This window comes from Aquarana catesbeiana, linkage group LG08, assembly GCF_042186555.1.
Source record: "Aquarana catesbeiana isolate 2022-GZ linkage group LG08, ASM4218655v1, whole genome shotgun sequence".
Classification (NCBI taxonomy): Eukaryota; Metazoa; Chordata; class Amphibia; order Anura; family Ranidae; genus Aquarana; species Aquarana catesbeiana.
The window spans coordinates 303,677,808-303,692,309 of record NC_133331.1 but is presented as its reverse complement, the minus strand read 5'-3'; the positions used below and the strand labels follow the sequence as shown (position 1 = coordinate 303,692,309).

The following is a 14,502-nucleotide window of genomic DNA, read 5'->3' as shown; positions in this document are numbered from 1 at the left end:
TTTTTTGCTAGAAAATGACTGCGAACCCCCAAACATTATATATTTTTCTAGCAGAGACCCTATAGAATAAAGTGGTGGGTGTTGCAATTTTTTATGTCACACGTTATTTGCGCAGCAGTTTTTCAAACACAATTTTTTTTTGGGAAAAAAAAAAACACTTTCATGAATTGAAAAAAAAAAAAAAAAAAAAACTAAAGTTAGCCCAATTTTTTTTCAAAATATAAAAGATGATGTTACACCGAGTAAATAGATACCTAACAGGTCATGCTTTAAAATTGAGTCTGCCCGTGGAATGGGGGCAAACTACGGTGCTTAAAATTCTCCATAGGCGACGCTTTAACGCCTTTACAGGTTACCAGTTTAGAGTTACAGAGGAGGTCTAGTGCTAGAATTATTGCTCTTGCTCTGACGTTCACTACAACACCTCACATGTGTGGTTCGATCGCCCTTTACATATGCGGGCTGGAATAACGTATGCGCTTGCATTTGCGCGTTAGCGCGGTGGGACGGGGGGGCGCTTTAAATTTTTTATTATTATTTATTTATTTTATACATAAATATATTTTTTTCACACTTTCTTTTTTGTACTAACTTTATTGCTATCACAAGGGATGAACAACATCCCTTGTGATAGCATGGGCCGTGACAGGTCCTCTTTTGGAGAAATTTGGGGTCTACTAGACCCCAAATCTCTCCAAAAAGAGGACCTGTCTACAAGAGGACCAGTCTACTAGACCCCAAATCTCTCCAAAAAGAGGACCTGTCTACTTAACCCCAAATCTCTCCAAAAAGAGGACCTGTCTACAAGAGGACCTGTCTACTAGACCTCAAATCTCTCCAAAAAGAGGACCTGTCTACAAGAGGACCTGTCTACTAGACCCGAAATCTCTCCAAAAAGAGGACCTGTCTACTAGACCCGAAATCTCTCCAAAAAGAGGACCTGTCTACTACCTGTCTACAAGAGGACCTGTCTACTAGACCCCAAATCTCTCCAAAAAGAGGACCTGTCTACTACCTGTCTACAAGAGGACCTGTCTACTAGACCCGAAATCTCTCCAAAAAGAGGACCTGTCTACTAGACCCCAAATCTCTCCAAATAGAGGACCTGTCTACTACCTGTCCTCTAGACTCCAATTCTCTCCAAAAAGAGGACCTGTCTACTACCTGTCTACAAGAGGACCTGTCTACTAGACCCCAAATCTCTCCAAAAAGAGGACCTGTCTACTACCTGTCTACAAGAGGAACTGTCTACTAGACCCCAGATCTCTCCAAAAAGAGGACCTGTCTACAAGGGGACCTGTCTACTAGACCCCAAATCTCTCCAAAAAGAGGACCTGTCTACTACCTGTCTACAAGAGGACCTGTCTACTAGATCCCAAATCTCTCCAAAAAGAGGACCTGTCTGCTACCTGTCTACAAGAGGACCTGTCTACTAGACCCCAGATCTCTCCAAAAAGAGGACCTGTCTACAAGGGGACCTGTCTACTAGACCCCAAATCTCTCCAAAAAGAGGACCTGTCTACAAGAGGACCTGTCTACTAGACCCCAAATCTCTCCAAAAAGAGGACCTGTCTACAAGAGGACCTGTCTACTAGACCCCAAATCTCTCCAAAAAGAGGACCTGTCTACTTGACCCCAAATCTCTCCAAAAAGAGGACCTGTCTACTACCTGTCTACAAAAGGACCTGTCTACTAGACCCCAAATCTCTCCAAAAAGAGGACCTGTCCGCTACCTGTCTACAAGAGGACCTGTCTACTAGACCCCAAATCTCTCCAAAAAGAGGACCTGTCCGCTAGACCCCAAATCTCTCCAAAAAGAGGACCTGTCTACTACCTGTCTACAAGAGGACCTGTCTACTAGACCCCAAATCTCTCCAAAAAGAGGACCTGTCTACTACCTGTCTACAATAGGACCTGTCTACTAGACCCCAAATCTCTCCAAAAAGAGGACCTGTCTACTACCTGTCTACAAGAGGAACTGTCTACTAGACCCCAGATCTCTCCAAAAAGAGGACCTGTCTACAAGGGGACCTGTCTACTAGACCACAAATCTCTCCAAAAAGAGGACCTGTCTACTACCTGTTTACAAAAGGAACTGTCTACTAGACCCCAGATCTCCCCAAAAAGAGGACCTGTCTACAAGGGGACCTGTCTACTAGACCCCAAATCTCTCCAAAAAGAGGACCTGTCTACTACCTGTCTACAAGAGGACCTGTCTACTAGACCCAAAATCTCTCCAAAAAGAGGACCTGTCTACTACCTGTCTACAAGAGGAACTGTCTACTAGACCCCAGATCTCTTCAAAAAGAGGACCTGTTTACAAGGGGACCTGTCTACTAGACCCCAAATCTCTCCAAAAAGAAGACCTGTCTACTACCTGTCTACAAGAGGACCTGTCTACTAGACCCCAAATCTCTACTCTGCCCTCCCATGTAGCCAATCAGACACAGATCTGGTGGCCAGGTAAACAGAACCGGAAGAGGAGAACTACTCATCGCTCCTGGTTTCCGGGGTTGCAGAGAGAAGGGAACTATGTCAGTTCCTCTCTCTCTGTACAGGGCAGCCACCATTGCCGGCCTCCAAGATGGGACTGGAGAGTCTGGGAGAGGTGGCGGTGGGAGGGACCCCCTTTTCCACCACCCGCAGAAGTGATCAAGTGGCTGATTAGCCACCCAGGTCACTTCTGCCAGATAGGGAATCACCAGCTGAAAAGATGGACACCTGGATGATGCCTGTAGGTGCACCCACCATCCAGGTATAACCACTGAAACCCGAGGATGTCCATGTACGCCCTGCCGGCGGGAAGTGGTTAACCAGACATTGGCTGGACTGACGACAGCCCAGATTTTTCAGCATGGCAAAAAAATAAAGGATTGAGGATGAGCAGCAGCCAACTAATAACCAAAAGGTTAATTGGTGAAAGACGAATCCTCATTGGATTGGATGTTCTGGCATTTTATTGCTACCATTGGCTGTTTATTTCCCATGTATTGGTCAGTTATTCATATATTGTCATGATAGCCAGAGTGTTACCCCTTCTTTGTTGCTCATCTTCTTCTCACAGTTGGCAGCGTGTTGCCTTCTTTGCCCATCTATAACCACAGTCTACTGCTGTTCTCTCATTGGGACCAAATTACTTATTTCCATTACTAAGAAAACTGCCAGCTGTATAAACTTTATGTAGCCTCAGCTAATACAATTTCCTTGTTGGTGTTCTATTGGGTCCGGTTACATGTGGGCCTTCACTGCACACAGTGGAAGAACTCAACTCAACTCACTGGCTGTGATTGACAGCAGAGGGAGCCACTGCTGTATTTGAGCCAATGAGGAGGGAGAGACCCGGAAGGGCCGCTGCTCTCTTGCATATTGCTGGACCAAGATCGGGTGAGTATTAGGGGGGCAAGGGGGGGGGAAGCTGCACACAGAAGATTTTTTTTTATCTTCATCCATTCTGAAAACCTTCAGCCTTCACAACCACTTTAAGTTTTTTACCACACAATCCGTTACAGGAGTGCCTCAGCACCATATCTCTATGGTAGACTTTTTATGAGTCTAAGATGATAGTCATCTAATTGGGAAAACGAAGAATGTCAAAGTATCCTCCATAGCTTAGATCAGTCTTTTAGAACCTTCTACCCCAGAAGAACCCTTCAATTTTTTTTCCCTGTCTAGGGGGGACCTTCCTAAAAACAATTTATTGGCAGGCAGTTGGTAAAATGGAACTTACATTGGTGGTCAGAAAAATGCCCCACTTAAAGAGGTGGTCAAAAGTAAGAATGCTCCCCTTACAAAGGTGGTCAGCACTCCATCTAAAAGATCATTCGTGACATGCTGCTGGTCCTTTCAAATGGTGTTGGTCGTGGAACTGTCCAGGCACCATCAAATGGGAGATCAATCAACCAAATTTCAAGAAACCCTTAGCAACGTCTGAAGGAACCCTGATAAAAAAAATACCTAGTCTAGAGAGTGACCCAACGTTGAAAGGTTTCATTGGTGCAAGATCCATTCTCCACACTCAAATGACACTGGAATCTAACCTTTCGGGTACGAGGCAACCTTACTGATAAGGGTATAAACATTTTCAGCCAAAATCTTCTTGTCAATATTGTTTTGCATCCCAAAGGCGACACCATGAGAGTGGCCTCTCCGGTATCTTTCCCTCATGTCTCACGTTGCCTTTCTCCAATCTTGAGGCCAACTAAGTGATAATGAACCCCATTTTTGTTAAAATATGTCAGCCTACATACTTAGGGGATTTAACCACTTCCTGGCCACGCTATAGCCAAAAGACGGCTACAGCGTGGGCTTCCTTTCCTGGAAGGGAGTACATGGACTTCCTCCCGTGATTGCGCTGCCTTCGGACTCAGCTGATCACAGATCAGGATAAAGGGCCAATCACAGGGGCCTTTAACACATGATCAACCAATGAAAGCTGATCACAGAATGTAAACACAAGACGGCTATCGGCTTTTCTTTCCTCGTGCTGACAGCATGAGGAGGGGAGAAGAGAGATGATAACCGGCTAGTGTTAGGGACATTGGCACTGATTATCAGTGTCCTGATTATCAGTGCAGCCAATCAGTGCTTCCTCAGTGCCACCTATTAGTGGCCATCAGTGCCGCCTCATCAGTGCAGCCTCTCAGTACCCATCAGTGCAGCCTATCAGTGCTATCAGTGGTGCCTCATCAGTTCAGCCTATCAGTGCCCATCAGTGCAGCTCATCAGTGTTGCCTATCAGTGCAGCCTCTCAGTGCCCATCAGTGTTGCCTATCAGTGCCGCCTCATCAGTGCAGCCTCTCAGTGCCCATCAGTGTCGCCTCTCAGTGCCGCCTCATCAGCGCACACCAGTGAAGGAGAAAAACTACCTGTTTGCATAATATTATAACTATGAAAAATTACTATTTTTTTTTTGGCCTTTTTTTATTTGTTTAGCAAGAAAAAAAAAAAAAAAACCCAGTGGTGATTAACTACGACCAAAAGAAAGCTCTATTTGTGTGAATGTGGCAATTTTCATTCAAAGTGCAACAGTCCTGACGTCCACTGCCAAAAAGTGTGGTTTTTTTTTTTGTTTTTTTTATCATTTTATTTTTTTTTTCATTTTTCGGGTCATTCGTTATGATTGAAATTAGTTATTGCGAAAAAATGTGTAACTTCGGAAAAATTCAAGTTCATTATGTTCCCTTCATTTACATGCGGTATTCATAAATTCAAAAATTCGTAAATTAAAAAAAATTCGGGAATTTGGAAATCCGAAAATGTAAAAATTAACAAACTAATAATAACTTATTAAATTATAGGTATTGGAATTTCTTTTCAAATCTGGCTGTTTATGAACGTAACGAATGCGAATTTATCTGAAGTTTACGAATAATCCGAAATAACGAATGCTGCATCTAAATGAATGGAACGTAACAAATTAATAATAATAAATAATAATAATAATAAAATGTTTTTATTATTATTCATAGTTATTATTATTAATTAGTTACATTCTATTCGTTTAGATACTTATTTCGGATAAATTCGCATTCGTTATTTTCACAACAAATTTGAAAGGAAATTCCAATACCTATAATTTCATAGTTACCAATAGTAATTCCGAATTTTCGGATAAATTCGTTATAAATGGGTTTTCGTTAATACGAATATTTCCAAATTTGTCGAACTTCGTTGAAAAACTAATTCAGGAGGAAATTAACTGCTGAAAGGTGAAATTGGCCTGGGCGGGAAGGGGGTAAAAGTGCTCAGTAGGCAAGTGGTTAACTTTCTGGACTTTCCTCTCCACTACAATAAATGACTTTAGGTACCAAGAACATTCCAATCACCAATGATCAAAAAATTATCGTTAAAATAAAAAAAAGCAGGACTCTGAAGATAAATTTGGAAAAGTGTAGAGTTTTCTTGTTTATTTTTTTTTTATAGAATTTCAAATAACTGAATAACATACAATAAAACTTGGAATAAATTTGGATCAAATTTTGTAAAACTGAGGCAAAAAATGAATGTAATTGTGTTATGTTAGCTGGATCAACGAAAGTCAGTTTCTCATTGGTTGTTTGTTGCCCGTGTATAGGGATGGTTGTCCATGTATTGTCATGATAGCCATTGTGTTACCCGTCTTTGGTGCCCACCTTCTTCTCACAATCACCAGTGTGTTGCCATGTTTGCTCGTGTATAACCACAGTTCAGTACTGTCTTGCTGTAATTTATTCCTGTGATTTTCAAACCACACTGTGAAAAATGCTGTAACTTTTGCTGAACCCCCGGTACTTTGCGGCATGTAGAGCACACCCAATGAAAACGATGTCCCGCAAGCAGCACACCAAGAAAACCTGTGCATCAAAGAGTTGTCAGCAGCCTCAGTCTATTTCCGTCCTGGCCACACCCCCAAAGCTTTTTGCCCTGCCCATGGGGCTTTGGCATGTGGGTGGGACGAAACGCGTCAGATGGTGTGGCCAGGACAGATATAGACTGAGGCTGTTGACAACTCTTTGATGCACGGGTTGCTTGGTAAGCGGCTTGCGGGACAATATTTTCAGTAGTCTAGATCAGGGGTCTCCAAACCTGGCCGTCCTGGCCACACCCCCAAAGCATTTTGCCCTGCCCATGGGGCTTTGTCATGTGGGTGGGACGAAACGCATTGGATTGTGTGGCCAGGACGGAGATAGACTGAGGCTGTTGACAACTCTTTGATGCATGGGTTGCTTGGTGAGCAGCTTGCGGGACAATATTTTCAGTAGCCTAGATCAGGGCTCTCCAAACCTTCTAAACAAAGAGCCAGTTTATTGTCCTTCAGGCTTGGGGGGGTCTGTTGCCAGTGGGAGGGGAAAATGCCCCTGTGTCAGTGGGAGGGAAAAAAGTTGACATGGTGTCTATGGTCATTAGGAGGAGAAATAGTGGCACATCACTTATATTAGTGGGAGGAATATTACCCCATTGTTCTTTTCAGTGGAAGGAATAGTGCCCAAATGTTCATCTTGGTGGGAGGAAAAGTGCTCCATCGATGGTGTCAGTGGAAAATGGTGTGGGGTTGTTTTTGTTTTTCAGGGGTTGGGCTTGGCTCCTTAGTTCCAGTGAAGGGAACACTTAAGGCGTCAGCATACCAAGAGTGTTAGACAATTTCATTCTCCCAACTTTGTGGGAACAGTTTGGGGATGGCCTCTTCCTGTTCCAACATGATTGCCCACCAGTGCACAAAGCAAAGTCCATAAAGACATGGATGAGCGAGTTTGGGGTGGAGGAACTTGACTGGACGAGAAGGCCTGGCTCGCAGTCTCCACTCTAATTCATCCCAAAGGTGTTCTATCGGGTTGAGGTCAGGACTCTGTGCAGGCCAATCAAGTTCCTCCACCCCAAACGTGCTCATCCATGTCTTTATGGACCTCTCTTTGTGCACTGGTGCGCAGTCATGTTGGAACAGGAAGGGGCCATCCCCAAATTGTCCCCATAAAGTTGGGAGCATGAAATTGTCCAAAATGTCTTGGTATGCTGATGTCTTTAAGAGTTCCCTTCACTGGAACTAAGGGGCCAAACCCTGAAAAACAACCCCACACCAGAATCCCCTCCCCTATCAAATGATTTGGACCAGTGCACAAAGCAAGGTCCATAAAGACATGGATGAGCGAGTTTGGGGTGGAGGAACTTGACTGGCCTGACCTCAACCAAATAGAACACCTTTGGGATGAATTCGAGTGGAGACTGCGAGCCAGGCCTTCTCGTCCAACATCAGTGCCTGACCTCACAAATACTCTTCTGGAAGAATGGTCAAACACTCCCATAGACACACTCCTAAACCTTGTGGACGGCCTTCCCAGAAGAGTTGAAGCTGTTATAGCTGCAAAGGGTGGGCCAACTCAATATTGAACCCTACGGACTAAGACTGGGATGCCATTAAAGTTCATGTGCGTGTGAAGGCAGGTGTCCCAATACTTTTGACAATATAGTGTACAACTGGAAATGAAAGGTTGGCCAAAATGTTAATAACTCGTTTTTTTAGTCATGCAGTTGTTCTCTGGACCGATTGGTTCCACCTGTTAAATGTCACCGTACAATCGTCGGCAGGTATGTGTTCTCTGATATCCAATTACACTTCCTTTCAGGTTTAAAACATTTCCCGCACTCTGAACATAACAAAGGCCCCCCCGGGTGTTCTTTTTAAGTGAAATGTTTCCCACACTCTGAACATAGAGAAGGGTGTTAGCCCTTGTGCACTCTCTGGTGTTTAAGAAGGTCCCCTTTGTGAATATAACATTTCCCGCACTCTAAACACGAGAAAGGCCTCTCGCCTGTGTGACTTCTCTGGTGTATAAGTAAGACTTGTTTTGTAGTGAAACACTTCCCGCAATCTGAACATGAAAAAGGACGCTCACCCGTGTGAATTCTCTGGTGTATATGTAATTGTTGTTTCTCCATAAAACATTTCCCGCACTCTGAACATGAAAAAGGCCTGTCCCCTGTGTGAATTTTCTGGTGTCTATGAAGTTGGCCTTTCTCAGTGAAACTCTTCCCGCACTCTGAACATGAATAGGGACGCTCCCCCGCGTGTCTTCTCTGGTGTCTAAGAAGACTCCTTTTCTCAGTGAAACATTTCCCGCACTCTGAACACGAAAAGGGATTCTCCCCCGTGTGACCTCTCTCGTGTTTACGGAGTTCATCTATCCCGATAAAACATTTCCCGCACTCTGGACACGAATAAGGGCGCTCCCCTGTGTGAATCCTTCGGTGTCTAAGAAGTACTTTTTTCTCAGTGAAACATTTCCCGCACTCCAAACATAAATAGGGACGCTCCCCTGTGTGACTCCTCTGGTGTCTAAGAAGGCTGGCTTTTTGGGTGAAACATTTCCCGCACTCTGGGCACGCATAAGGACGCTCACCCGTGTGAATTTTCTGGTGCGTAAGAAGGTTCCCTTTCTCACTGAAACACTTCCCGCACTCTAAACATGGATAAGGACGCTCGCCCGTGTGGCTTTTCTGATGCCTAAAAAGGTCTCTGTTTTTGGCGAAACGTTTCCCGCACACTGAACAGGACAATGAGCTCTGTCCCCTGTGAGCTCCTTCGTGGTCTATGGAAGGTTCTTTGGGATTAGATGGATCTTGTGAGTTCTCCATATAGTGAGATCCTGGATGAGGGTCTGGAGTGACCGTAGACGGCTCCCGAAGATTAGTGTGATCCATTCTCTGATGTTTGTGAAGTTCTTCTATCCGAATGAAACATTTCCCGCACTCTGAACATGAATATGGCCGCTCCCCTGTATGAATCCTCTGGTGTATGAGAAGTACTTTCTTCTCGGTGAAACATTTCCCGCAATCTGAACACAAATAGGGGCGTTCGCCCGTGTGACTTCTCTGGTGTCTGAGAAGGCTTGCCTTCTGGCTGAAACATTTCCCGCACTCTAGGCAGGAGTAAGGACGCTCACCGGTGTGAGTTTTCTGGTGTGTGAGAAGGTTTCCTATGTGAGTGAAACCTTTCCCGCACTCTGAACATGAGTAGGGCCGCTCGCCCGTGTGACTCCTCTGGTGTATAACAAAGTGTTGTCTATTTTTGAAACATTTGCCGCACTCTGGACATGGAAACGGGCGCTCCGTTGTATGAATTCTCTGGTGCATAAGGAGGCTTTGATTCGTAGTGTAACATTTCCCGCACTCGGAACATGAAAAGGGGTTCTCATGCAAGGGACGACTCTGCTGTTTAGTGGGAGATTTCTCGCAAGCCAAAGATGAGCTCTCTCCTGTGTGACCTCCATCACATGAAGAAGACTCCTTGGGATTAGATGGATCTGTGGATCTCAGATGGATATCGGCAGTCATATTATGAGATTGGTCAGAAGATTCCTCAGGATTAGAGGGATCCATTGATCTCTCCAAGTGGTAAGGTCTGGGGTGTGTACTTGGAGTAACGGGATTCAATCCTGGAGAACATTGTGTGATGTCATTATCTTCTGCCTTATTATCCTGAGATGACATTGGCGGATCTCCACTCACCAACGTCTCTGCTTCCTCCTTTTTAACCTCAACTTTGATGTCTTTCGGTTCTTCACCCTAAACACCAAAGATGAGAGAATATTTCGTAAAAAGTAACTTACAAAGAATAATGTTGTCTAATAAAATAGAAGACATTTTAGTTCCACATGGTCAGTCCCACCTACCTGATGATGGTGAGGGATGGTGTGATCTTCCTGTGTGGAATCCCGGGAATACAGAGGACGGGGACATCTCTCTGGTGGGTTCTCATTACTGGATCCATCTGTAGGAAACACACACACTGACTGAATACATTGTTTCTATGTGTTTATCAGATGATGGGGGATCTAGGTGGACCCTCCGTACTGCTCTCTCCTTTACAATAAAGTCTCCTCTTACCCGGTGATGTGAGGGGCGGCTGATTGTCCATCATGACGTCCTTGTAGAGATCCTTGTGTCCTTCTAAATACTCCCACTCCTCCATGGAGAAATAGACAGTGACATCCTGACACCTTATAGGAACCTGACACACACAATGATACAGTCACCATCCAGACACATCCCTTGTCTGTTACTGGATAATGTCCCAGAATTCCCGGCACCGCTCACCTCTCCTGTCAGCAGATCAATGATCTTGTTGGTGACTTCTAGAATCTTCTGCTCTCTCCTCTCAGGTGTCAGGCAGTGGGGTGGAGGCGCTGTGATGGGCGATGTCCCATAAAGACAGCTGCTGGGTGTTAATGGGTCACCAGATATTTTCTTCACTATTTTACAATTCTAAATAGATTGAGAAAGTAATCAATAAAGTCTTCCCAGAATCCTCCTCACCTCTCCGGTCAGGTCTGTGTTTTATTAATAGAGATGAGTGATGTCATGTGATCTCCCAGAATCCTCCTCACCTCTCCGGTCAGGTCTGTTTTATTAATAGAGATAAGAGTGATGTCATGTGACCTCCCAGAATCCTCCTCACCTCTCCGGTCAGGTCTGTGTTTTATTAATAGAGATAAGAGTGATGTCATGTGACCTCCCAGAATCCTCCTCACCTCTCCGGTCAGGTTTGTGTTTTATTAATAGAGATAAGAGTGAAGTCATGTGACCTCCCAGAATCCTCCTCACCTCTCCGGTCAGGTCTGTGTTTTATTAATAGAAATAAGAGTGATGTCATGTGACCTCCCAGAATCCTCCTCACCTCTCCGGTCAGGTTTGTGTTTTATTAATAGAGATAAGAGTGAAGTCATGTGACCTCCCAGAATCCTCCTCACCTCTCCGGTCAGGTTTGTGTTTTATTAATAGAGATAAGAGTGATGTCATGTGACCTCCCAGAATCCTCCTCACCTCTCCGGTCAGGTCTGTGTTTTATTAATAGAGATAAGAGTGATGTCATGTGACCTCCCAGAATCCTCCTCACCTCTCCGGTCAGGTCTGTGTTTTATTAATAGAGATAAGAGTGATGTCATGTGACCTCCCAGAATCCTCCTCACCTCTCCGGTCAGGTCTGTGTTTTATTAATAGAGATAAGAGTGATGTCATGTGACCTCCCAGAATCCTCCTCACCTCTCCGGTCAGGTCTGTGTTTTATTAATAGAGATAAGAGTGATGTCATGTGACCTCCCAGAATCCTCCTCACCTCTCCGGTCAGCAGGTAGATGATCTCCAGGGTGAGGTCAAATATCCTCTCAGTCACTTGGCTTTGGTGTTGGTCCATGTTTATTGATTTGGTCATGTGATCTATACACTCCTCTCTGTCAATGACTATTAAACTGATAATTATTTGCACTATACTGGGATGAAGAATGTCTCCTCAGCGTTCCTCCATAGTTCTCATAGGTATCTCTGAACCTCTTATTATACTATATAACAGACCTAATGTTTCAATGATCTGAAAGAAAGACAAGAGATTACCTTGTAAATGCAACTCCAACCAAAACTTTTTACTTTAGGTTCACATGCAGCTATAGTACTTCATATTTGTTGACCTATTCTTACATAGTTTAGCAGTTAGTAATCTAAATACTTCAAGTGATTGTAAAGGATTTATTTATATTTTCTAACATGGTATACTTATCTGGTTTTGCACAGAGCAGCCCTGATCCTCCTCCTCCGGGGTTCCCCACCAGCGCTTCCGACTCCTCCTCCACCGAGCGCCCCCATAGCAAGCCGCTTGCTATGGGGGCACTTGTGTGGACTCAATCCTGAGCCGGAACTGTGTGTCCATAGACACACAGAGTGTGTCTAGGCCCCGCCCCCGCTACCTACTCACTAGCTGTGATTGACAGCAATGGCTCCCACTGCTGTCCCTGAGCGAGTGAGGAGGGAGAGAGACTCTGTTCTCATGCACAGTGCTGGATATCGAGATCGGGCTCAGGTAAGTGTAAGGTGGGGGGGGGGAGGGGGCTTAGGGGAGGAAGCTGCATGCAGAAGGTTTTCTACCTTAAAGTGGAAGTACACCCTGCTATTGTTTTCGGCCAAGGAAGCTGCCATCTTGGCCTCTGTTTAATCTTCAACTGCCATGATGCCGCACATGTGATCAGTTATGACAGCAGGCATTGAATGGTTTGACAGTTTGGTTGAGAGCACATCCAATGTGACAGTTAAATTCCCGGCATGTGCTGGAAATGTAGCTTTTTTTTTTAATTGTTAAATGGGTTTAAAAAAAAATGTTCTGCCTTTAGAGCCACTTTCAGGAACTGTACTATAGTCCCTTAAGTTCCAAAGTGGTATAAATGTACTTTGGAATTAAGCTGATGGGACCCTCAATAGAGATAATGTCAAGGATTGTGTATATTGGATTGGATATTATTATTATTATTATTATTTTATTGGTTGAACTGGAAGAATTTGTGTCTTTTTTCAACCTGATTATATAACTATGAGAAAGACAGAACAACCAGTCCGGTTATGATGATGGGAGCCAAAGGGAGTCAACAATTCTCCACTAATGTACTCTTAGGTACCGAATTGCAGCATCACTTCCATCAAATCACAAAAATCAGAAGCTTTATCCCTTATTCTATGTACTGTAGGGATGTTCAATCCTTCTTCTGCCTTCATTAGAAAGTCTTCCTTCCAATACCCTGATCCAGAGAAGACATGGTGTCCGTTATCTCATAGCAATGAGAGCCAACAACCCCAAGACAGCTTTATGGACAGTTGGATAAATGGTTCTATATTTAGGATGTATCTGGTCTATAAACCAGAGGCTCTGGATGGACAGTTGGATAAATGGTTCTATATTTAGGATGTATCCGGTCTATAAACCAGAGGCTCTGTGTGGACAGTTGGATAAATGGTTCTATATTTAGGATGTATCCGGTCTATAAACCAGAGGCTCTGGATGGACAGTTGGATAAATGGTTCTATATTTAGGATGTATCCGGTCTATAAACCAGAGGCTCTGTGTGGACAGTTGGATAAATGGTTCTACATTTAGGATGTATCCGGTCTATAAACCAGAGGCTCTGTGTGGACAGTTGGATAAATGGTTCTACATTTAGGATGTATCCGGTCTATAAACCAGAGGCTCTGTGTGGACAGTTGGATAAATGGTTCTATATTTAGGATGTATCCGGTCTATAAACCAGAGGCTCTGTGTGGACAGTTGGATAAATGGTTCTATATTTAGGATGTATCCGGTCTATAAACCAGAGGCTCTGTGTGGACAGTTGGATAAATGGTTCTATATTTAGGATGTATCCGGTCTATAAACCAGAGGCTCTGTGTGGACAGTTGGATAAATGGTTCTATATTTAGGATGTATCCGGTCTATAAACCAGAGGCTCTGGATGGACAGTTGGATAAATGGTTCTACATTTAGGGTGCATCTATGTACATATTATCATCTGTTGGAGATAAAAGACATCACAGTGACTATGGAGGAAGAGGTAAAAAATGACGGGAGGGTTACTAGACGTAAATATGAAATATCTTATTACCTCCTCTGCTGATTGCAGGAATTTCACCCTCCACTTCCTCCCAACTTTCCTCCCTCCTGGGACTTTCTTTGTCTTTGTTTGGAATCACTTCCTGTCTCTGCGTTCCACCAACAATAAGTGAGATCACCATCTTGTGGAGAGAATACCAACTGCAGCCTGTTTGACAGCTCTTTTTGGTGCATTTTTTAGTTATCTTGCGTACATTACACAAGCATTAAAAAGCCAAAGAATAAAAAATCCTAAAAATGTTTTTGATTATCTATTGAAATGTAAAAAAAATACATAATAATGTCAATAAAAAATGGAGATACAGAACTGTTTTGTAAAAATGTATACTTTAAATCATGCCATATATATAGCGCTAGTTAGAAATTCTTCAGCACTTAAGATAGTCCAAAAAAAAATATGTCTTAGGTACTAAGTAACCCATATTCATTCACATGGGGGTGGGAGCGGGAGCTGGGGACTCACTTGTTAAAGAGTCTCATAAGATTCTTAAAGAAGCGGATGCTTTGAAATGCGTGACCCTATTGGTCGGCGCCTGCCAATTTCCAGTCCCCTTCTAACGTCACTTCTGGTATGGTGGCTTTCATGCTGGATGTCACAGTCT

The 14,502-nt window shown here is 43.8% G+C and overlaps 1 protein-coding gene across 1 annotated transcript in view; it reads right to left on the bottom strand.

The window, feature by feature from the left end:
• LOC141106879 (uncharacterized) overlaps positions 1 to 14,203 on the bottom strand; it is a 163,494-nt gene extending 149,291 nt beyond the window's left edge. Inside the window, exons 1-4 of the mRNA XM_073597808.1 lie at positions 13,893 to 14,203; positions 11,588 to 11,839; positions 10,570 to 10,737; positions 10,360 to 10,483 (exon numbers count right to left, since the gene is read on the bottom strand). Coding sequence (XP_073453909.1) covers positions 10,360 to 10,483; positions 10,570 to 10,737; positions 11,588 to 11,683 — 388 coding nt within the window. The 5' untranslated portion in view covers positions 11,684 to 11,839; positions 13,893 to 14,203. The remainder of the gene's footprint in view (positions 1 to 10,359; positions 10,484 to 10,569; positions 10,738 to 11,587; positions 11,840 to 13,892) is intronic.
• Between the last annotated feature and the right edge of the window lie 299 nt (positions 14,204 to 14,502).